The 22,986-nt window shown below is 41.0% G+C and overlaps 2 protein-coding genes and 2 long non-coding RNA genes across 4 annotated transcripts; 2 read left to right on the top strand and 2 right to left on the bottom strand.

Annotated features, from left to right (window-relative positions):
* Positions 1 to 814: 814 nt before the first annotated feature.
* LOC133711321 (uncharacterized) lies at positions 815 to 14,523 on the bottom strand. Its single transcript, XM_062137458.1, has 7 exons — positions 14,085 to 14,523; positions 13,698 to 13,988; positions 13,322 to 13,393; positions 13,161 to 13,229; positions 12,953 to 12,995; positions 980 to 2,228; positions 815 to 819 (listed from the first exon to the last, which is right to left on the bottom strand). Exons 2-7 carry the CDS (start codon positions 13,811 to 13,813, stop codon positions 815 to 817), a joined length of 1,554 nt encoding a protein of 517 aa, XP_061993442.1. The 5' UTR covers positions 13,814 to 13,988; positions 14,085 to 14,523.
* On the top strand, positions 3,456 to 4,713 carry LOC133712845 (uncharacterized). The gene is made up of 2 exons (XR_009847628.1): positions 3,456 to 4,133; positions 4,289 to 4,713. It is a non-coding gene; the product is annotated as an uncharacterized LOC133712845 (long non-coding RNA).
* On the top strand, positions 10,817 to 12,756 carry LOC133712111 (uncharacterized). The gene is made up of 2 exons (XR_009847159.1): positions 10,817 to 11,218; positions 11,374 to 12,756. It is a non-coding gene; the product is annotated as an uncharacterized LOC133712111 (long non-coding RNA).
* A 7,087-nt stretch (positions 14,524 to 21,610) lies between the features above and the next one.
* LOC133711320 (lactoylglutathione lyase GLX1-like) lies at positions 21,611 to 21,916 on the bottom strand. Its single transcript, XM_062137457.1, has one exon. It carries the CDS (start codon positions 21,914 to 21,916, stop codon positions 21,611 to 21,613), a length of 306 nt encoding a protein of 101 aa, XP_061993441.1.
* Positions 21,917 to 22,986: the final 1,070 nt, after the last annotated feature.

Below are 22,986 nucleotides of genomic sequence, written 5' to 3'. Positions count from 1 at the left end.
TCCTTCTGCCAAAAGTCGCACTTCTCAAACTTGGCAAACAATTTCTTCTCTCTCAGCGTCTGTAGTACAATCCGCAAATGCTCCTCATGCTCATTAGACGACCTTGAATAAATCAAGATGTCGTCCACGAACACTACAACAAATTGATCCAAATAAGGACTGAACGTACGGTTCATTAAGTCCATGAATGCTGCTGGTGCATTAGTTAGGCCAAAAGGCATGACAAGGAACTCAAAATGTCCATACCTGGTCCTAAACGCCGTTTTCGGAATATCCTCATCCTTCACCCTTAACTGGTGATATCCAGATCTCAAATCAATCTTTGAGAACACAGTAGCCTCTCTAAGCTGATCGAACAAGTCATCAATCCTAGGTAAAGGGTACCTGTTCTTGATGGTCACCTTGTTCAGCTGTCGATAATCCACACATAATCGAAGTGAATTATCCTTCTTCTTCACAAACAGCACTGGTGCACCCCAAGGAGATACACTAGCCTGTATGAACCCCTGAGCCAGTAATCCATCAATCTGAACTTTCAACTCCTGAAGTTCAGCTGGAGCCATCCGATAGGGTGCTTTCGATACAGGAGCAGTACCTGGTATCACATCAATGGAGAAGTCCATTACCCTTTTTGGAGGCAACCCTGGTATCTCCTTAAACACATCAGCATATTCTGAAACTACAGGAATCCCTGTAATCTCAGAAATACTACTCCCTGACTCAATATGAGCCAAAATCCCTGCCCTCATGGCAACGTCGGACCTCAGACAACGGTAATGAAACACCGGTTGTCCAGGAATACGGAAGGACACAATCATCCTAAAGCAATCAATCAATGCATAGTTCGGGCTCAACCAATCCATACCCAAAATCACATCATATGTGTGATCCGGAATCACAATCAATGATGCAGAGAACTCTCTACCACCTATCCCAATAGGGCAATCATCACAAAACATATCCAGCTCAAGAGACACACCCAGAGGTGATGTAACACATAATGATCTAGTAAGGGGCATGACAATCAATCCCAACACATCCACTACTGAACTAGATATGAAAGAGTGGGAGGCTCCCGTATCAAACAATACTCTAGCAAGATAGTTATAAACAGATAAGGTACCTTCCACCCCAGTGCCTCTCTGACCGATTGCAAAGACTCTAGCTGGTACTGGAGGTAAGAGCCTTTGCTGATTACCCCGTCCTCCAACATGGGGTCGAGTACAGTCCTTGGCAAAGTGTCCAGTCTGTCCGCAACGAAAGCATCCCTTAGCCCTGGGTTTAGTGCAAGCCCTAGAGAGATGACCCAACTCATCGCAGTTATAACATCTCACAGGCGCTGCAGCTGCAACTTGTCTGACAGGTACGGACCGAATAGGAGGAAGAGGAGCTGCTGCTACTCTAGCTGGGGCCTGATGGTGGAACTGAGTCTTTTGTCTCTTCCAGGATCCACCCCTAAAGTCTCTGGATCCACTGTTACCTGCCACTGCCTTTCCCTTTCCCTGAAAATCCCTCTCAGCTGTTTCCTTCTCCTTATGAATCAAGTTCTGCTGCTCAATGATCAGAGCCTTTGCTAGAATTTCCTTCATGACCTTCAGTTCCAAAATGGCCACATCACGCTCAATGGAAGCATTCAACCCCCGCTGAAACTTCTTGGCCAAATCCTCAGCATCCATTGATTTCACAAACCTATATAGCCTAGAGAACTCTGCCTCATACTCTGTCACCGTCATCTTCCCTTGTGTTAGTGAGAGGAACTCCCGTTCCAATTTTTCTCTCACTGAAGCTGGAAAGTACTTCTCTCGGAATAGTCTCACAAAACCATCCCAAGTCAGGGTGGTCACATCAATGGTCTTTTGCATACAATTCCACCACACCCTAGCCTCACCCTTTAGCATGAAAGTGGCTAACTTCCTCTTTTCGATCTCATTACAGTCCATCATCTCAAAATAATTCTCCATATCCTCGACCCATTGATCAGCCACCATGTAATCCATGCTTCCATGAAACTTGGCTGCTCCCAGATGATTAATGTCTCTAGCCAATCTCAACAGACGACCAGGGTCAGCCATTTCACCCATGGGCGGAGTAGGTTGCACACCGATAGAAGACTCTACATCATCATCATAAAGCTCCTCTATGGGACGGAACCTGTTTCTATCACCAGTTCTACCTTCTCTTACACCCCCACCACGACGTCTAGGCCCACCCCTCGGAATTTCCATTACCTAGGAAGCATAGTATGTTTGGTTAATACATGTATAACACTCAACATAGTATAAGTCAATACTAGTCCATATTAACCAAGTCGATACTACAAGAAAAGTATTCACGTTCCTAAGACGACTTAGCGGCCTAAACAACTCCTAACACTCACACATACCCAATGACTTTGCCAATACCGGAGAGCACATGATGGGGATCCGCTGCAGACGGGCCATCACTCGGTAAGTATTGACATATCACCAAATATGTACCTTACGCTCTGATACCAAACTGTCACGCCCCGAATTTTGAATAACCAATTCAAATCCGAAACATGAATAAACAATTAATACAAATAACGTTCTGAATTTTTTTCTCAGAAACAAACACACCACTCGCCACTCAACACAAAAAACTCGAAAACCTCGAGTTAATTATTACAATTCACTCTTACAAAGTAAAATTGTAAAGCTCTAAATGAGCATAACAAACCTCACAATATAATGTTGTAATTCACATAACACTACTCTAAGCAGCCCGATCACCGTCCTGGTTCTCCTGACCTGCAGGGTTATCCGCTACACCGTTTGAATAGTGTACCGGGATTGCAACAACACAAAACCCGGTAAGCTTTTGACAGCCCGTATGAGTAAAAAGAAAGAACTGTTGATTTATTAAATTTCAGTTCAAGTAAAATTCAACAGTATTACGTCTGCAAAGAGACATCAAACCACTCATGTAAAACCACAAGGAATACATTTTCACAATCCTCAAATCACAATACACCACACTGGTCCTGCAAAAACCCAACCCACATAACACCACTTTGGTCCATCCCAACAGCACGTTAGAGCTCTAACCACATCGCTACCAGTCACCTTGGCCTAGGTGCAAGTAATGCGACATACTTCGGTTAATAATAAACCGTCGCGCTTTGGACATCCCCGTCCTCAGCACCATATACTTCGGTTAATAATAAACCGTCGCGCTTTGGACATCCCCGTCCTCAGCACACAACTTCGGTTAATAATAAACCGTCGCACCTTGGACATCCCCGTCCTCAGCACACAAACACTCCGGTTATTCTTAACCGTCGAACTTCGGACACCTCATCCTCAGAACCCTACATTCTCTAACTCTATACATCCTCCAATGTAAATCATGAATATTAACAAGAACTCATCAATCATGTTCATCACATATAAATATGGTAAGTCACATGTCAATTCATAATAATTTAATCATCCCAATTCCACACTCTTCAATGTCACACCATTCACATATAATCACGTAAATATATATGTGAGCCCCAGAAAAATTTGTCGAGTTAAGTTGAGATCGTTGGAAATTAATTTACGATCTCGGTAATGATTAAAGTGCTTGAGAATATTTTTGGAAATTTTCACAATGTGAAATCCTTAATTTAAGGATTGGATAATAAAGTACACATCACGACGAGTTCGTGGGAATTTTCGGGGAATTTTTCGGTTACCCGAGCTATTTATATCAATTTTCCAAAGTTGTGGGATTTTAGAAAAATGATTTAAAGAAATAGGATTTTCTGCGGTGCAATCGTGGCCGTCCAAAGCTTCCACCGCTTCATCACAGCCCTTAAAATCAATTAAATTTGAGGTATAAATACCCCAAGATCAGATTAAGGCTCTAGATTGCTCTAGAGCAACCAGCAAGCTCGAGCTCTCTCGGCCCGAGAGAGAAACCCGACAACCTGCAAGGCAGCTCGGCGACAACTCCGGCGTCAGGCCACCGATCAATGACGCAAGGCCACCAATTTCTTCCTCTCATCGTCGCCGTCACGCCTGTCGCTTCAGATCATCCATGCGCTCGACGAGGAAGAAGAACCGACGTGAGAAAGTCCGACGGCTCCGGCGAGCTTCTGCAAATTCCGGCCATCGATTGGGCTGTATGGGGTATGAAAATCGCTCATCTCGTTATGCTTTCCACTTCTGTGTAATTATTTTTCCAATTTGATCAAGTTTTGACAAATCGATTTCTGGGTTGGTTTCGGGTTCGACGTTGTCACCGACGCCGGTGACTTTTCCGGCTCTTCTTGGTTCGTTTCTAGCTCGAGTGCTTCCGTAGACGAGGGTTGACCACGATCGAAACTGGAATTCAGAAACTTGTTGGGTTATGAGCATCAGAACCTCAGTTCATCATCAGTAGAGTTTCGAAGGGAATTTCGTTAACTCACAATCCAAGCTGGAGGTTAACTTTGCAAACCAAACTTATTGAAGGTAAAATTCAAGTCCTGCTCTTTTGGTACTCTTGACAGATTGGGTGAACTGTGGTGCTGTGGTTGAAATCGAAGTCTCCTTGAACGGTTTGAGCATAGTTTCAATGTTATAAATTCTGGTGGTTGTGATAATGCTCACTGTGAATCGAAATGTTGTTAGTTTTAGTGCGTGCCAGTTATCTGTGTTGTAAGAACTTGTAATTTGGTTTGGTCGTGATTGTTAGTTGGCCAGATGAAAGGGAAGGAAAAGTTTAATATATTGGTTATACATTGATTGGGTGCCCTTAGTATTTTGGGCACACCCTAATCGAGAATGGAATAAGGTTAGGTATCCACAGTAGTTCGAACGAATTACGAGAATGGAATAAGGTTAGGTATCCACAGTAGTTCGAACGAATTACTATGCTACGAATAGAATGAGAAAGGGTATGTTAAAAGCATGGAAATTAGTCAATACTTCAATTTGAAGTGATATGTTCAATAATTGGGATAATTATCTAGTTTGTGGTGATTGGTCAATGTTGGTCAAACTATGGTCAATCCTAGTCGAACCAGGAAATGTTAGTCGAACGATTAGTTAAGTCATCGAGATTTTAATTACGTGTTCGACGAATTATTAACGATCATTATGTCGGATTTGGGACTCCAGTTACCCGAGGAACGGAAGGTTCGTGACTCTGGAACTGCGTGAAAGATAAGCATCAGAATCCAGGTAGGGATTCGGGACTCTCCTCGGTTAGTAGTTTTCTTATCTATTGTTTTTAAAACGATGCATGTTAAGTGGTATGGTTTGGTTATGTTCAAATGCAATGCATACTAACCAAACCATGTGAGAGATGTGATGGCTTGAGAGCGAAGGGTGGCTCTGACTTCCTTGGGTTCGATCCCCAAAACCTCCGGAGGGTTAGTTACACCAGTCGGACGGTGAGCGATCGCAATGACGACCCGATCCGTGTGTGTAGCTAGGTAGCGGACGCTCTCGCTACGCTTACCTGGTGATAAATTAAATTGAGGTAAGGTCGTGTAGTGGGTCTATGGGACCGGCCATCAGGTAATACTTGGATTTGGCGCCATATTTATTAAAGCATCATGCATCAGTTTTTAAGTTATAAAATCTTATAAAGTTTGTCGTTCCTTGGAATCTTTGGTTTAAGCATGTTTTCATACTGGGATCCAAAAAATATATTTGCTGGTTTCAAACCTAGTCGTGGTAGAGTTCCTGTAGAGCAGCGAGGACGAAAGCTCACCCCTACAACAGTGTGGATGCAGGTACTGTGCACTGGTGATGAGACAATGGCGGACGGAGCTGGGTGTGCGGAACAAGTTTGGTAAACCGCCTTCTGGGCTTTATTCTGCTTCCTATTTCTCGAACTTTGTGTCCTGGAATTCTTGGGTCAAACGTAGTTAAATTCCTAGTCCTTAAATCTTGTGCCTCCTAAGTGAGCATTCATTTCAAGTCTGGACGAACAAAATGATTTTTGGGCAACTCAAAGATTTTCACCTCAAAAATATTTGTAGCTTTCGCTGTGTTTTTACGAAAAGTTTTCAAACAAAATGCCTAGCGGTTCTCTAGAATGTAAATCGAGCGTTCGGTTTATGTTTTAGAGTCTCGCGGCACTGTGACGTGCTTAAGCTGGTGAGGTGCAGCTTGGGGCGTTACAGAAAGTGGTATCAGAGCAATGCTTCCGAGTTTTTGATTTCAACAATTAAAAACCTCTGATACTCGAAAAAGTTTTGTCGGCTCGGGGAAAATCTTCAAATCCTTTTGAAAAGTCGACTCGAGGAATGGTTGTTCAAAAACGTGTTTCTGAACCTTTGACGTGAAACGTTGTTAGAATTTCTACCTAACGTTTGAAAAGGTTTGACTTCGGTTTTTAAGACCGAGTTCCGAAAAACGTTTGAGAAAGTTTCCGGAAAAAGGATTTCGAAAAACGGTTCACGAGCGGGTTTTAAAGGTGTTTCCAAAAAGAGGTTTAGAAAAAGGGGTGCTAAAAGCGAAGGTGCTTTGAAAGGCGATTTGGTAAAAAAGGGATTTGCTTCCCGTTACTGTTCAAAAGTTTTGGATTTTGGTGTTTACTATTTACGTGTTTAAACCCGTACCGACTTTGAAATGTGTTTTGTCGGAAATATGCTTTTTGCTGAAAAAGGCAAGTTTTAGTAGAAATCGTTGTTTAACTTCATCGTGGGTTTTTACGTTTGAGGTTTTTGAATAAAACCTGGCACTGATTTAAACAGTTTGTCAAAGTTCGTCTAGAGTCTTGATTTCCGGTTACGTGGGCGATTTTAGGGATTTCTTTACCATGAAATTCCGGTTCACTCCATGGGTGTGAGAGTTTACTTGAAAGGACTGTTGCTAGTGTGTGTTCATATAATTACAACTTTTCACACGGTTTAGGGCCCGACTGGCCACCGGATCCCCCTAATGTATACCGAGGTTGAAAGTTGTTAATTTATGAATACAACTTGCGACAAATAAATGACCCTAGAATTATTCTCTGAAACTTCAACTTGTTGTTAGTCGGAACTATTGTTTGTTTTTCCTTTGAATCCCTTAATCCGAAAATCGTTGTCCCTTATTCGAAAGGTTGACTTATGTTCCGACTTGTCTTTGTAATTGCACTTGTGTTTGCCATTGCTTTGTTCAGTGAATCCGGTCAGTTGAAGTTGTGCTTGTTGCTATTGATGTTGGACTTGGTAATTGATTCTTCTTTGGATGTCCTGTCGAGTCTAGTTTACTTGATTTCTTTCGCAGACTCGATTATTGTAATTTGTCTCATCATCTTTTCAAGTCCAACTGTTATATGTTCATATGCTGTGTTGAATTGGTTTATGGATTCACTTCCAAATTGTGCATAATCACGTGAATCCTGTTCATTGAAATATTGTTGGTAGGACTCGATGTTGCATCTGTCTTGTAATCTTTATCGAGTCCAGTTACTGTTCATCTTTCTATTTGTTCTTTGAATTTGAACAAGTATTGCCACCCAAAGCTCCTCCACAGTGCACAGACTGCGGCAAAGATTATGTGGGCCCAGTATGAGGTAAAAGTAAAAAGGAAAAGGTACGTGAACGACAAACTTTGGGTCCCTATAAGCATAGTGGATGTTTGGACAACTGTCTTGTGAATTTCTTTTCTTTTAGTTGTCTGAGTGATGTTGATTGTTGCTCTCATGTTAGACTTGAAATGTCATTTGACAACTCTCGAGGAATTTGAATCATTATTCCTAAAAGATCCTGTCGAACGCAACTCGTTGACGCTTCTCGTGCCTCAGAGGTATGAGTCAAGGAAAAGTGGGTCTTCAGCTACTTAATCTACTGAACAGCGGAATGAAATTCCTCGCTGGGATATGTCGACTTCGAACTTAGGTAAGAGGGATTTAATTGTGCTTTAGTACTCGCCATTTGACGTTGCCTGTGGAATTTTGGGATTGTAAAATTTGAAAGCATGGGTTCGGCGAGTGGTACTATATAAGGCGTTGCTTTGGGGTAGCCGAGGAAGCTATGCGATTAGAAAATTTATAGGTTTGACTAAGGTCACCCTATGTTATACTTTAAAGTGTGTAGACCTCCTCGGGAATGCTTTAGCAAGTTAATGCGTATTCAGCATGAGCCGGAAGCGTATCATCAGGGAAGAAGGAGAAGAGGCGTGTGTCACTGTGCGACCTCTATGGCGACTTCTTGAATTATGTTCCTTCGACTCACTTGTATGTGCGGCAGAAACTCCGTGTCAATTATGGCTATAGTTGACTCGAGTTTTTGGACGTCGAGATTGGCGTACGAGGAAACAAGGCTACTTTGTTCCGTGGACCAAATGGTTCGACTCAAGGTATCGACAAATTTGGTCGATATCGACGTGTGTTAACTATTGTGTGGTTGAGTTCGTTCGGAGCTCCACCATTTGCCGAAGTCAACAATGGAAGGTCATGAAGTAAGACGTCTTTCAAGGAAGGGCAGACGACTCTCTAGGATTCTGGCCATTTACAACAACACGTGTTACCGGTAAGGATCCTAGAAGGACTGCGAGTATTTCTTCCTTGTAAATAGTTACGTTGACTTTTATTTTCTTCCTTTGGTTGATTTTGTTTCTCAATTCTCTGACGTTCTGGTTGTGGTTGTAATCATGCTAGTTCAACATTTAGACTTCTCCATTTGAGTTGTTTCCAAGGTTTAGAAAATCTTGTGTTTGAAAAGGTTTTTCGGGTTCAAAAGTATTTCGAGTTATTTTCAGAATTGTTTGCAATTCCAATAAATTTCACCCAAATGTGATAAATTTTAACCCTCCAAATCAGTCTCAAAGCTGAGATTTTTAACCTCAGAGTTCTGCTGATTTTCCCGTTTCAACAACTTTGGAATCAATTTCTAATGACTTCCAGAGCTCCGAAATTTTGAAATTTTAACACAACAATGTTTGGCATCTTTACCAATGATCTGGAAAATTTCATTTCTTTTCGACTGGACATGAAGTCGTGGCAATTTTTCCAAATCTGCTTTACGAGAAAGGAAAACTTGGAAACTCTTCTGCAAGTTGTTTTGGTAAAAAATTTAACTTCCTTTCTCTTCCCTTCTTGGAAGTTTACAGTTGTGGTATTGGAAATCATTTGGAATTTCCTAGAAGTCAAATTCCTTTTCTTAGGAAATTTGTAAAACGAAGTTTTGAGCATTATTTTCGGTTGCTTATCCATATAAGTCAAGTTCAACGTAAACTGTAGTAAGGGAGGATATTCTCTACACTACTAGACGATTGGCAACCGAAAGGCAAGAAAGAGGCGTGCAAGGAACGAAAGGCGGAAAGCTTACATTACCATCAACGAAAACGCAACTTGCGACTTCAGCGACATGGGTTGACATGGTCTGAACGACGGGTGATCTGGAAAAGTGTTTTGACGTCAAGTACGTTATGAGTGTTGTTCATGGTTGTTTAACCATCAGCTCCTCTAATTTTGGTGATGCTTTCGAGATCAACGCTGTGCTATGTGTGGAAGCGGGTGAGCCTTCAGTCTTCAAGAGGTAAACCTTTAACGGTGATCCTCAAATTTCGTCGGATAGTGATAGGAACACTTGTTGAAGCTCATTTTCAAGACTGATCATCAGTTCGTCGAACTAGTGTCCAAAGATCCGTTGGCACGTGATTGTTGCAAGTAGGGCAACATGATTCGATGTTGGTAACACGACGCATATCGTACGCGTGGTTGGAAGGAGTGCTTCACTTTTGAGTTCGTGGAATGGATGCGTTAGCCGAGACGGCGGTCATAAACGAATACGTAACGAACTCGGGTGCACTACGAGAAAATTCGTCAAGTGTCGTCACGTGGAAATTCGTGGAATAACTTTTGGAAATTGGCTGTTAGGTTCCGTTGTGCTTTTCTTGTATAGCTTGACTAGAAAAGACGGATACTCAGCCAGCTTCGTGTGTGGTTGTCCTTTTGAGGACAGATATGTCTTCCACGATGAATTGCGAATTCCATGTTAGTGACGACCAGTGAATTGTTAACAGAGAGTGTTTTCCATTGGACGTTAATGGTCGCCAGAAACTATGAGTCGCGGCGACTATGTCGACTTGCTCTCATAGTTGACATAGGTCCCTCGTGAGGAACATAATTTTACTTACGGGTAGGTGTATTTGACTACGAGTACTTAAGTATGTCTTTTGACAAAACTGCAGTTCCCGGAATGTTGTACTTGTAATGAGCGGGAATTAGATGAAAACGTGAGTTGGCTATGAGCTGCCAGCTGTGGCAGTATTGTGTTGGGGTAACAAGGTTAGTAGTTACCCAGTCTTATTTGGTATAAACATGATTTGTTTTGGAAATGACGAGTATGGTATTGCTATGAGGAGAGTAATGAAATTGCGAATTACTCAGTCTAGTTGTTATAAGAAAAGTCTTGTGGTTACAGAAGAATGTAATTAATCGGAGCGAAGTGTATCCTGTGGATGATAATTGAGGAACACTTGGTTAAGAAAAATGTTAGCTCCGATGGTGATATATATGACTAGTAAGAGTCGAGTTGTACCACAGGAAATCATGAATGAGAATTGTTATGGGTACTGGAGTCCGACATGAGAAGTGAAGTATTATTGACCGTTTGACCAGTCAGGAAATTTCGAGGACGAAATTTATTTAAGGGGGGTGGAACTGTGAGCCCCAGAAAAATTTGTCGAGTTAAGTTGAGATCGTTGGAAATTAATTTACGATCTCGGTAATGATTAAAGTGCTTGAGAATATTTTTGGAAATTTTCACAATGTGAAATCCTTAATTTAAGGATTGGATAATAAAGTACACATCACGACGAGTTCGTGGGAATTTTCGGGGAATTTTTCGGTTATCCGAGCTATTTATATCAATTTTCCAAAGTTGTGGGATTTTAGAAAAATGATTTAAAGAAATAGGATTTTCTGCGGTGCAATCGTGGCCGTCCAAAGCTTCCACCGCTTCATCACAGCCCTTAAAATCAATTAAATTTGAGGTATAAATACCCCAAGATCAGATTAAGGCTCTAGATTGCTCTAGAGCAACCAGCAAGCTCGAGCTCTCTCGGCCCGAGAGAGAAACCCGACAACCTGCAAGGCAGCTCGGCGACAACTCCGGCGTCAGGCCACCGATCAATGACGCAAGGCCACCAATTTCTTCCTCTCATCGTCGCCGTCACGCCTGTCGCTTCAGATCATCCATGCGCTCGACGAGGAAGAAGAACCGACGTGAGAAAGTCCGACGGCTCCGGCGAGCTTCTGCAAATTCCGGCCATCGATTGGGCTGTATGGGGTATGAAAATCGCTCATCTCGTTATGCTTTCCACTTCTGTGTAATTATTTTTCCAATTTGATCAAGTTTTGACAAATCGATTTCTGGGTTGGTTTCGGGTTCGACGTTGTCACCGACGCCGGTGACTTTTCCGGCTCTTCTTGGTTCGTTTCTAGCTCGAGTGCTTCCGTAGACGAGGGTTGACCACGATCGAAACTGGAATTCAGAAACTTGTTGGGTTATGAGCATCAGAACCTCAGTTCATCATCAGTAGAGTTTCGAAGGGAATTTCGTTAACTCACAATCCAAGCTGGAGGTTAACTTTGCAAACCAAACTTATTGAAGGTAAAATTCAAGTCCTGCTCTTTTGGTACTCTTGACAGATTGGGTGAACTGTGGTGCTGTGGTTGAAATCGAAGTCTCCTTGAACGGTTTGAGCATAGTTTCAATGTTATAAATTCTGGTGGTTGTGATAATGCTCACTGTGAATCGAAATGTTGTTAGTTTTAGTGCGTGCCAGTTATCTGTGTTGTAAGAACTTGTAATTTGGTTTGGTCGTGATTGTTAGTTGGCCAGATGAAAGGGAAGGAAAAGTTTAATATATTGGTTATACATTGATTGGGTGCCCTTAGTATTTTGGGCACACCCTAATCGAGAATGGAATAAGGTTAGGTATCCACAGTAGTTCGAACGAATTACTATGCTACGAATAGAATGAGAAAGGCAGAGTGCCGCGAGACTCAAATCATGTAAAGCTTTTCAAGATTTAAATTACCGAGTCTACAAAAATAAAAATCAACAAATCAGAGAATGAATTCAAAGAAATTGAATCAACAAACCACTAAATGGAAAATAGGAATGGTCAACTTTAGGATAAACTATCATTGGACAAACTATCATACACATGGAGAGATACAGCTTCTATTTCATATACAAAGGGCTTTCAACCTTGCCACGATAAGTATTAATTGTGTGTGTTAAAATGTAGAGCCATTAAGGCATTATTTATTTTTAACAAGACTGCAGAGTATTAGATATGTTGCTTATTCTACTTGGCTCACAGAATACATAGCACACTAATCTTCATGAGTAGTAATTATCATGGCAAGAGCACTTGATGAATCTAACAACACTAGAACAACAAAACAGAACCGCCCAACTAAACCTCACAATAACAAAGGTCCAAAGCTAGAAGACAATGAACCATCAATATGCACCAAAAACTTAAAATCAAAATAAATCTTAGGACTTTTCCTAAGAACTTCAGTCTGGGGCAATTGCAAATTACAAGATGCATGTTCAATCTCTTATGCAAGTATTTCTAACCAGTTTCCTAAACAATTCTTTGGACCAAAACCTAGACGCACCAATTCCCAACCATTCAGGACATGTTCCAAATGAATGTAAAGAAGATAATTATTAAGAGATATCCCACATGGAATTATCAAAATTCGGCCACCACAAGACAAATGGTACATAGAGGATCAAAATGAAATGCACAACCCATCAGAAAACAAACATTGATCAGAGTAGTAAGCCTAATTGAGTAGACCCTGGTACTTCGACTAGCAAAACCAACCAACTGGTAGACAATTATAATTCCCTTGAGTCACTTCTTCACACTAGAAACTCTTATACGAAATAAGTATCGAAACCAATCCTATCTAATAATGCAACAAAGCTAAATACTACTGATGCAAATAGAACTAAAATCGAGCACAGAAAAAGGCCAATTCCATGAAATGTAAAACCCACCTTCCTTATGAACGACTCCCCAAGCCTTTCCATGCCTACCATCCTGCCAAAATTAAAAAACCAGCATAAACCCTAAACCCTTAAACAATCAAGAAAACGCAAAACAAAATCCACTCTCACATTACACACAAGCAATCAAATTCAAAACCAGAAGATTCAAACCAATCTCAAATCTATATCATTTCTCAAAACCCAGCAATAAACAAACCTTGTAAAGATTGATTTTGGTGATCTGATACAAGACGCCGGGCCAGTCAGGTTATTGCCTCTAACATCACTGAGCATAAAAGGAAACTTCAATACCAACAGAAACACAAAAAGAACACAAAGAAACCAAAACTGGTTGAAATACAGAAGGAAAATACTTACAAGTACCACAGACCAGTTAATTGACACATATCAGGGGACAGTGCTCCAGTCAAAGAGTTGCCTCGCAATCCACTGTAAACTCAAATTCCAACCAAGAGAATCAGAAATATAGAGGACTTTTACCAAATACAGTAAAGTAGCTACAAAACAAAGGTTTGTAAATAATCTACTGAATCAAAAACACACATGAAAGCAAGAACAAATGCAATACACAGAAATTCATGGAATAATTGTTTCAAGTACTCACAGAGATATAACAGTTACAGACCATCAGTTACAGTTCATGATTTGACAAAAACAATGAAGCAAATGAAAGTAGACAAGTGAGAAATGAGAACCCAGAAGAGAGAGAGAGAGAGAGAGAGATTATTAATACCTAGTAGTGGGGCATCGGAAGGGGAGGTTGAAGCGACAAAAAGAGGAAGTCCGATTAACTGAGAAACTGAGAGAGCCATAATAAGGCCGGAAGCTAAGAGATGAAAGTTGGCTCATCTCTATTTCGGTATCAATCACACTATCCCTTTTGCTTCGAATGGATTCGATTCACTACCAACCTTTGTCTTTCTTTTCAGTATTCACATGAGCGCCTCCGCCGTCGACTAGAGCTCTAATTCTGATCTTCGGACCCTCCACTTTGAGCCCGATGACCTCCCTCTTGGTCCTCTTACTGCAACAAAAAAATAATCGCATCAGAAATCAAAATCCCCAAAATTCAGGAAATCAAAAACTTAGGTCAAAATCGAAAAGAAGAGAAATTGGATACCCATTGGTGCTGGAAAGTGAAGGCTCGATTTAAGCCAAGGGAGTTTGGCTGCCGGTGACGACGTCATCTTTGACGCCGGAGAGGCTCCTCTCAGATTAGTTTGATGTGGAAACTGATTTGGTTGTTGGAGAGATGGATTTGGGGTATAGGTGTAGAAGATAAGAGGGAGAGAGGAGCGAGGTCTACTGATTTGGTTTTGGATCCGATGAATTTGGTGTCGGTGTAGACTGTAGAACAAAGGTCTTGGATCCGATGGACTTCAAGTGTAGGTTTTGGTTTTGGGGAGACACTGTCGGGAGAGTGAGGTGAGGAGATTCGGGTTTTGGTTTTAGGTCTATGTCGAGAGAGAGAGTGAGGAGGTTTGAGTTCTTCGTTATTTTCTTTTCTGAAAGTGTTTCATGCCCGGCCTACATTAATTTGGACAACGACTCACACAACAGAATTTTATAAAAATGTGGTATGTATGCGGCCATTTGAAATTTGGGATTTGTCTCCTATCAATTTAACTTCCCTCTTTGGAAGTTGAAGAAAAATGGTGGTGGGAAATCTCTCTCCTTTCTATCAAACATATTGATTAGACGACAGTTTTATTATTTTTCATCGTATGATCAATACATGGTATGGGGAAAATTCAGGGTTTGAGATGCGATTTGGCACCACTTACATGGTGGAAAACTTGCCGCTCAAATTTTTTAGGGTCATACAACGGTTCTGTCATTAAACGTCTTCTGAACTAATTCATAATTGCATATCAGACGACGAATTTTATAAAAACGACGTCTAAAAAAATAAAAATCAATCAGACGGCGGAAAACTGTAATGCGTCGTCTGAAAGGTGTCGTCTGATTGGATTTTTGTAGTAGTGTAATCAAGGTTTTAATACTTCCCTTACTTGACAACTATTCGTACGCTTGCGTGAGTTTATGATTCAAGTCAAGGATTTAATACAAAGTGCTTCCGAGTTGTAATCAAGATCTGTCTTGAAATCACAGAAGCAGAGATTATGCCATCTCACTTCTAAGTCAGGAAGCAAGGAGTCACAGGCGTTGCCAAAGCGTTCTTCGAGTGAGACCCACAGCCTTCTAGGGTCTTCTTCATTCAGATACTCGTATTGGAGCGAATCATCCATATGATGAGTCATTAGGATGATGGCTTTCGTTTTATTCGCCTCCATGGCTGCTTTATTAGCTTCCAAAGATTGAGCTTGCTCAACAGTTAGCACGTGCTGACTAGGCTCAAGAATCATTTCTAGAATTCCTTGGGCCTTGAGATGCTGGCGGACATCACGAACCCACTTGTGATATCCATAGCGTAATCACTCCCAAGAAATTAGGAATTTCTTAGCGTAATTGCTCCCAAGAAATTTAATTCCAAGAGATCATAGATTTGATCGAAACAATGATGTAAGTGGTCGATCATAAATTCTCTACAAACTCTAAGTTTGGAGATCTCAACAAACTCTAAGTTTGGAGATCCCCACAGTTCGGCTTAAGTCTTCCCACAAAAGAAAAGTGGGAGGTAGAAGAAGAGAAGTTGAAAGTCCCCGATAAAAGAAAAGAAAGTAAATTACTTGAAAGTGAGAATTTTTATAAAAATTTACCTCGAAATAGGGTCACCGAAATATGGTCGGAAAAAGTCGCCTGAGGTTGCTGGTGGCCGGTAGCTGGTCGATGGTGACCGGACGCTGGCTGGAAGCTTGGTTGGGGCTGCTGGCTGCTTGTGCAGGGGCTGCAAGGCAGTAGGTGTGTGTAGGGGCACAAGGCTACAGGGGTGCGCCAAGGGCGCTTAGCAGGGTGGCTGTGCGCTGGGCTTGCGTAGCGAGGCTAACAGGCTTATGCAGGCGGGCCGAGGCTTGTGCAGGTTGTGGTCAGAAGCAAGCCTAGCTGGTTAAGAGGTTGCTGCAAGCTGTGTCTGATGCGAGGTTAGTGGCTTCTGAATGAATCGAGGCTAACAAAGGCTTTAAGCGAGGCTAACAAGCGGGAAGAAGCGTTAACAAGGCTAACACAGGCACAAGGGCGCTCTGATGCTGGCAGAAGGTCAAAACGAGGCTATCCAAGCAAGGTTAACCTAGCCAGTTCAGTAATTTGCAAGATTTTTGGCGGCCAGTCCAATAGTTTTCCGGCAGGTTCTGGTGGTTCTGTCGCCGGTTCTGGACTCCTGGGGTCGAGGGCTTTAAGGTATGGGACGGAGGCAGAAAAGGTTTCAAGGTTTTGTATTTAGGGTTTTGGCTTCTTGAATTAGGGTTAGGGTTTCGTACTGATAACGTGTTTTAGGAAATCAGAAATTATGAGAGAATGATCTGTGCCTTCATTGATAATAGGGGCCTCTTCATATAGAGGATTACAAGCAGAGAATATAAGTCTTACATGGAAACTAAATCATACAATGAATAGGATATCTCTGAGGATATCTGTAAGACTAACCCACCCTATCAGAATTTGGACAAGTCACTAGAATTCAGGCCAAACACATAAATTAGATGTCCTTAAACATTAAGGAACTTTTAACAATTTCTATCTTCTCAATTTAGCTAATTCTCAAAATATCCTTTTATAGTCTTTTGCATTTTCCTTGTGTCTTAACCAAATTGAACTTCATCCTTAATTTATTGCAATACATGCACCAGATTTGCTATATTATTTTTCATTTTGTTGCAAGCAGTTATTCAAAATTATCACTACTCGAAATGTCTCATTCGAAGAAACATTTGGTATAGCATAATTGTCATCTGGATATTGATTATCTTCGATAAACAACCTAATCAAATTAGACTATGTTATATAATTCAAATAGGAATAATATAAAACTCTCTCTAAAGTAATAAATATTCATTTATCAATAAATGAAAAAATAATTTATCGTTACTATAATAACCCCTCTAAAATAGTCCCAACATTATTCATTTATAGAGCTTTTACTATACTTGGGCCCAATTCTAATTTCAAACTACTTTGGACACCTAAAACGTTCTAGGAACCCCAACTAAATTGGGCCCCCAAACTAATTTGGACATCCAAAACAAATTGGGCACCCAATAAGGTTTAGACCTCCCAAATAATCTAGGCACCTAAGCGGCGATGTCTCCATCGCCGGTGCCTGTGAGCAACGCTGCACCAGCAATACGGTGCTTCAAGAACTTCGTCATCCTATCTCGAAGCGCACAGTAGCTCACTGGTCCTAGAAATCGAAGCCGGACTGCCGCATTGCCAATAGTGCTTATTGACGCCACCTTTGCAGATCCAATCGCAAATCCACACGCCACCTTGTTTTAGGGATAGGAACAAGCTCGTTCCTTCGCCTCCTCCAACAACTTGCTAGAGTCGATCTTATTCAGTCCTGCACGCCCATCTTTAGAATTCTTTAGACGTCCTCTGTGTGGTCGTATCCTACCTAATCAACAGACGAGCCCATCCCTGCCAGCATGCTCTGAAAGGCCGTACCGCCCACAGACAGTTCCCAAAGTCGGCCTCTAGCTTTACTCGAGGTTTTACTAAACGGGAGAGCAAATCTGTAGTGTTCCATTCACATCAAATGTCGTTTGTTTCTAGACGCAAAGTAGTAGCATCCTTTAGAGATCGGTGCATAAGTTCCACCTGTGAAGGCCAATCTTCGACGTCATTAGGGCAACACCATCTTCCCCTCTCGAGGCAGAGAAAATGCACCGATTATTGGTGCGATTGGCGCTAGGGTTGCAGATTCTGATGGTTTAATCTACAAATCTCAAGGTCATGACAATGGTTCTATTGTTGGTAATTATCTTGAGAAGACTGAAGATTTTCCTTCAGTTTTTGCTAGTTTCCCTATAAATGTTTCAAAGCAGTGTTTTATTGTACAATGACAATTTGTTGGTGTAGTACACTTCTAAGTTGTTCTACCTTCACTCTAGGTTTGTCACATGCAGTTCCCGGAATTATAGAGGATGTCATTCGGACGATTGTAATCGTTAACTGATTCAATGAACTTATTTTCTATATAATTTTTTTTTTTAAAAAAACAACATAACCCCTAATGAATCTTTCTTTACCCTTTGAAAATTAAATTTTTGAATAATTCTTTCCAATTGAGGCCAAATCTTCTTATACCAAATGGCAAAAAAAAAAATGGACATCAATATATATGGAGGGTCTAATATTTTAGTTAGCTTAGGGCTTCAGAAGTCTCAGGACTGGTTTTGAGTTATTGACTAATGATAAGTTTGTTAAGTAGTAAGCAAGAAATTGAAAAAAAAAAACATGTTCGGTGTCGATAAAGTGGGCAGATGAGAAAGTCAGGTTCAAAAACGTGGTGCAATATTTGAAGCCAAGTGGAGTATTTAGAAGAAATCATGCACATTTCTCAAAAAAGCTAGTTTTTAGAGACGAGTTCTAATCACAGGTTTTGATAAAGTAATTTGGGATTCAAATACAAAACTAATTGGCAATAAATGAAGTGACCTAAATCCTTATAAACTTATATGCAAGGTCCCTAATTTTCACTCTCAACACGCCTCCGCACGTGTGACAAATTTTCAAATCATACACGTGGACAACTTATATATGAGATTCCTCATACTCTCAACACACCCATGCACGTGTGTCGAATTTTCATACCATATACGTGGACAACTTATTAGGTGATGTGAAGCCCGTGTGGGCGTGAGGCATGCACACGTGGCATAACCCATTTTGATACCATGATAAAGTAACTTAGGGTTCACATCCAAAACCAATCGGCAATGGATGGAGTGACCCAAATCCTTATAAACTCATATGCAATGTCCCTATTTTTTCATGTGGGATTCATACTCTCAAAATATTTTTATAACAAAAATAAAGAGAAAAATTCAGTCACCGTCCCCAAACTATGCTGCCAAGGCCAATTTGATACCCGAACTCTCAAAAGTATCAATGTGATACCCAAAGACCTATTTTGACATCAACGTGATACTTCCGTCTAAAATTTGTAACGGTTCCGTCTGTTTGCTGACGTGGCAAGGGTAAAATTGTCTTTCTCAACTAATTAATTATAAATAAATAAATAAAAATTTAAAAAAAAAAAAAAAAAAAAAAAAAAGAGATCGAGCTCTGTCTCTCTTCCTTTGCCAATCTGATCCTCTCTCCTTTCTATCACAATTGGTTATTTTTCTGGGAATGGATTTGTGGGTTTACAAAAAGCTGCTGAAATGGAGAATTTTTTTTTTAATCGAAAGCGTTTGTGGCTTATGAAGAACAGTCGAAGCAGCGGGGATCGCCGCCGGTGTCGGCGACAAGGAGGAGGCTCTGATGTCCGACGCAACCAACTGGGAAACCGGTTCGCAACTCCATCTCCACCTCCGTCGTCGTCCCCACCAAGCTCAACCACCTCTTCTCCTCCTTATCCTCCTCCACCACTCCCACCAGTAAGCCCCGCCATAACTGCAGCTTCCCAACCCCAAACGGCTCAATTATACAGCTCATGTTCAAGTTGACTTCTGTAACTTGAAAAGAAAAGATTTGTTTCAAGCACAACATCCACAACATCTATTTCAAAGACAGAGGTAGCTACTACACTTGCAAGTTGCAACACAGAAAAGAAGAAGAGAAGAATCTCTATCTGCAATCAATCAAATACAAATTCCTCAGAAAAATTACACCCAAAACCTAATCGAACCAATCAACCCCCACTCTCTGTCAACTCAGCTCAGAAATCAATGAAACAGATCAAATTAAACATACCCAGAACAAAAGGAGAGGAAGTAAAGCAATTGACCTGAAAAACCGAAAGATAGATGAATTGGCCGTCGCTGTGTGACTGAGCAGCCAAGGACGCAAACAGGGACTTGAGATCTTCTTCAAGCTGAATATGAGTGAAAACTCTGCAATCAGTTCGAGATCAAAGTTAATTTGTATGTGTGATTGGTTAAGGGGCTCTTGGGGCTGCATGGATATAGTTCGAGAGAGAGAGAGAGGAACCTGGAGACGGAAGCAAAGCGAGGATTACTCGAACGAAATTGAAACTTCACCTTCGCGGTATCGACGGAGAGAAGGCTGATGGGCTGTCGAAGATCGACGATCAGAGTTGCAGAGTCAGAAGAGTATTACTGTAAGACTGCAAATCAGTTCCAGATCCATCTGTTTATGCGTCGTTTAGGGTTGGGAAGCTGCAGCTATGGCGGGGCTGAGCATAATGGGTGAAGTTTTGCCATCCCCTGGGGTTGAGCCCTATAGGTTTAACTAAATTTTGATTCAGTTAGAGCCCAACTAGGCAGCCCCTTTAGGTCCCCAAGACCACCTCTTCATGGGCATAAGAGGAGCTAGGGTAGTAGTAAAGTAGGCTTAAGCATTATCGACTCTCCTGATGATGATGATGTCAAGTTTTCTGGGAAAGTTCCCAGATCATCAGAGAAGAAGAAGAAAAGAAGAAGAAGATGAAGAAAAAGAAAAAAAAAATGAATTAACAAAAGAAAAGGGTACATTGGTCTTTTTCTTTGTTTTTGGTCTTCATGTGCTTGCCACGTCACTTTTTTAACGAAACCGTCACAAATTTTAGACGGAAGTATCACGTTGATGTCAAAATAGGTCTTTGGGTATCACATTGATACTTTTGAGAGTTCGGGTATCAAATTGGCCTTACCAGCATAGTTTGGGGACAGTGACTGAATTTTTCTCAAAAATAAATATATTAGATATATAAAGAAGCCTCTTGCGCAACCAGTTTTTACATTATTAAATAGAATAGCTCTAAAATCCTCTCTAAGTATTAAGTTTGTCCAAGTTCGACATGATCCATCATAGGATATTTTGGAAATTTTCGAGAAATATGATTTTCGATCTATAAACTACTTGAAAGAACATCAGAAGAGATATTGATATTTTTATGATAGCATGCTGCCCTATCTAAGATCTGACAGATTATATATTGTATGAATCCTAAGTTGTCTGTGGCTCTCTGTTCAAGTAATATACTATTATAGTTGAGATTAAGATCCTGCTGATTTATTACATTGCATTATTTTTCAAGTCACGTTAGGAACATAATCCACTTATAGCGTATCAACATTGGAATGATTATGTTACAGTACAGGTAGCCAGATTAACACATTCCTTTTGCCTAATCTCATTTTCAATCCATGCAGACTTAATTAAATATATGAATTTTCTAATACTAGAGTAGCAGATCAAGATCGTCATTAAGAATTTAGGAGCTTAAGGCCACGTAAATTAACAGCACTAAAGATCTTTTAGTACATTTAACAGTTTCGGAGTTCAAGTTTGATTTTATTTTATTTTTTTTAGGGAAAATTTTGCAAACAGTACACCAAGTAAAGGACACTAATAATTTCCATACATAATGTTTCAAACCAATCGTTTTGGTACACAGACTCTCGAGCCCGACCCACTTTGTAGACATGCCGTCACTGACGCTGTTTAGTCTTATGTCATTACTCATTTGTCAGAGGGTAATTTAGTACTCGTACCTCTTTCTGACTTTGACACTCTCCCTCTCTTTCTCCATGGCTGCGACCAGAAATTCCATGGCCGCGACCAGAAATTTTCCCAGTCCTTTACCTACTCTCTTGTTATTTTTCCTCCAAGCTCTTTTGTAACCAAACTCAATCCCAATATCATAGGAATTACTCCATAATTGTAAGTGAGCTCCATTACAAAGTTCGTTTCTTCCTGCCCGAATCCGAGGAAAGCATTCGAGTACTTCTCTTCCGGAATATCCCTCTGCCGCAACAGCTTCATCCCAAGAGCCTCAGTGTAAAACTTGATGGTGCGCTCGAGATCGCCGACGCGGTACACGGCGTGGAGGAGGCGGCGCTTGTCCTTTTTGGGCAATTCCAGAAGCTCCGAAGCAACAAATATCCTCATCAATTTCTTCTTCTATCGTCCGATGCATCAGAGTGAATGGGAGCCGTTGGATCCGCCCACGATTCTTCCTTCCCTCACCTTCACCTTCATCATCGCCGCTCGCCGTTGCCCGCCTCCGCATCGCCAGCGGTCGTAATTGAAACCTTGAATTCTCCAACAACAATATCAAATCAAATTTCGAATTTCTTGATCCAATTGGATTTCTGCAATTGAAGGTGAAGGACTGGGTTCAATGCTTAGATCACACGCAATAGAACTTACTTTGAATTTCTTGGATAGCTGGCCATGCTTGAAGCCAAAGCTTTGCCTTTGATACAGAACACGATGAACAAGAGGGAAAGAAGATTAGCAGGGTTTTGTTACTAGTATATTTATTTTATTTTTTAACAGAGTTAAGCCTCCTCTGCTTCACTCTCGTACTCCATATCTTCCTCACTCACCATAGCCATCAATTCAACTGTCACAGCAACGAAAACCCTAGATTGGAGTTAGAGATCTTGAACAGATGAACCCAATAGAGAGAAGATGTGGGAGGTGAGGATGAGAGATTAAAGATTAAAAATTTTGGTTTCGGCCGAGAAGCTTGAGAATTGAAGGGTGTTGATTGATGGTAATGGTTGGAATTGCATAATTGCAGAGGTGATCGAGATTGGGAGGGGGGAAGACAGATGGGTGCCTATAGTGAGAGAGAGAGAGAGCGGTGGGTGCCCAGAGGAAGAGAGAAAAAGCCGGGTGCTCAGAGTAAAAACTCGAAGAGACCAAATTACCCCTTAAATTAGGCTAGGTGGCACTGAAACTAACGGCGTCATTGACGTCGTGTTTAGATAGTGGGTCGGGTTTCAGGTTTCATGTACCAAAATGCTCGGTTTGAAACTTTATGTATGAAAATTATTAGTGGCTTTTACTTGGTGTACTGTTTGCAAAATTTTCCCTTTTTTTTAACTAAAGCGATATAAAAAATAGTTATTATAGTAGGTATTCTAATATATAAAAATTGAGAACTGTTCAAGTAAATTCAGAATATGTGTCTGGCCAATACTCTAGGTTACTTGATCTAGTTGTAATAGGGT

Source organism: Rosa rugosa, chromosome 5, assembly GCF_958449725.1.
Source record: "Rosa rugosa chromosome 5, drRosRugo1.1, whole genome shotgun sequence".
In the NCBI taxonomy this organism is placed as follows: Eukaryota; Viridiplantae; Streptophyta; class Magnoliopsida; order Rosales; family Rosaceae; genus Rosa; species Rosa rugosa.
The sequence above is the reverse complement of the archived record's forward strand: the minus strand, read 5'-3'. Positions and strand labels throughout refer to the sequence as shown.

What these genes read in the sequence shown, in the direction of transcription:
- LOC133711321 (XM_062137458.1), bottom strand. Translation starts at nt 13,813, where the DNA reads ATGAGCCAACTTTCATCTCTTAGCTTCCGGCCTTATTATGGCTCTCTC. An exon ending in TTCCGATGCCCCACTACTAG is followed by an intron (nt 13,394 to 13,697) that starts GTATTAATAATC and finishes TTGAGTTTACAG; the next exon opens with TGGATTGCGAGGCAACTCTT. An exon ending in GGGAGTCGTTCATAAGGAAG is followed by an intron (nt 2,229 to 12,952) that starts GTGGGTTTTACA and finishes TATGCTTCCTAG; the next exon opens with GTAATGGAAATTCCGAGGGG.
- LOC133711320 (XM_062137457.1), bottom strand. Translation starts at nt 21,916, where the DNA reads ATGAGGATATTTGTTGCTTCGGAGCTTCTGGAATTGCCCAAAAAGGAC.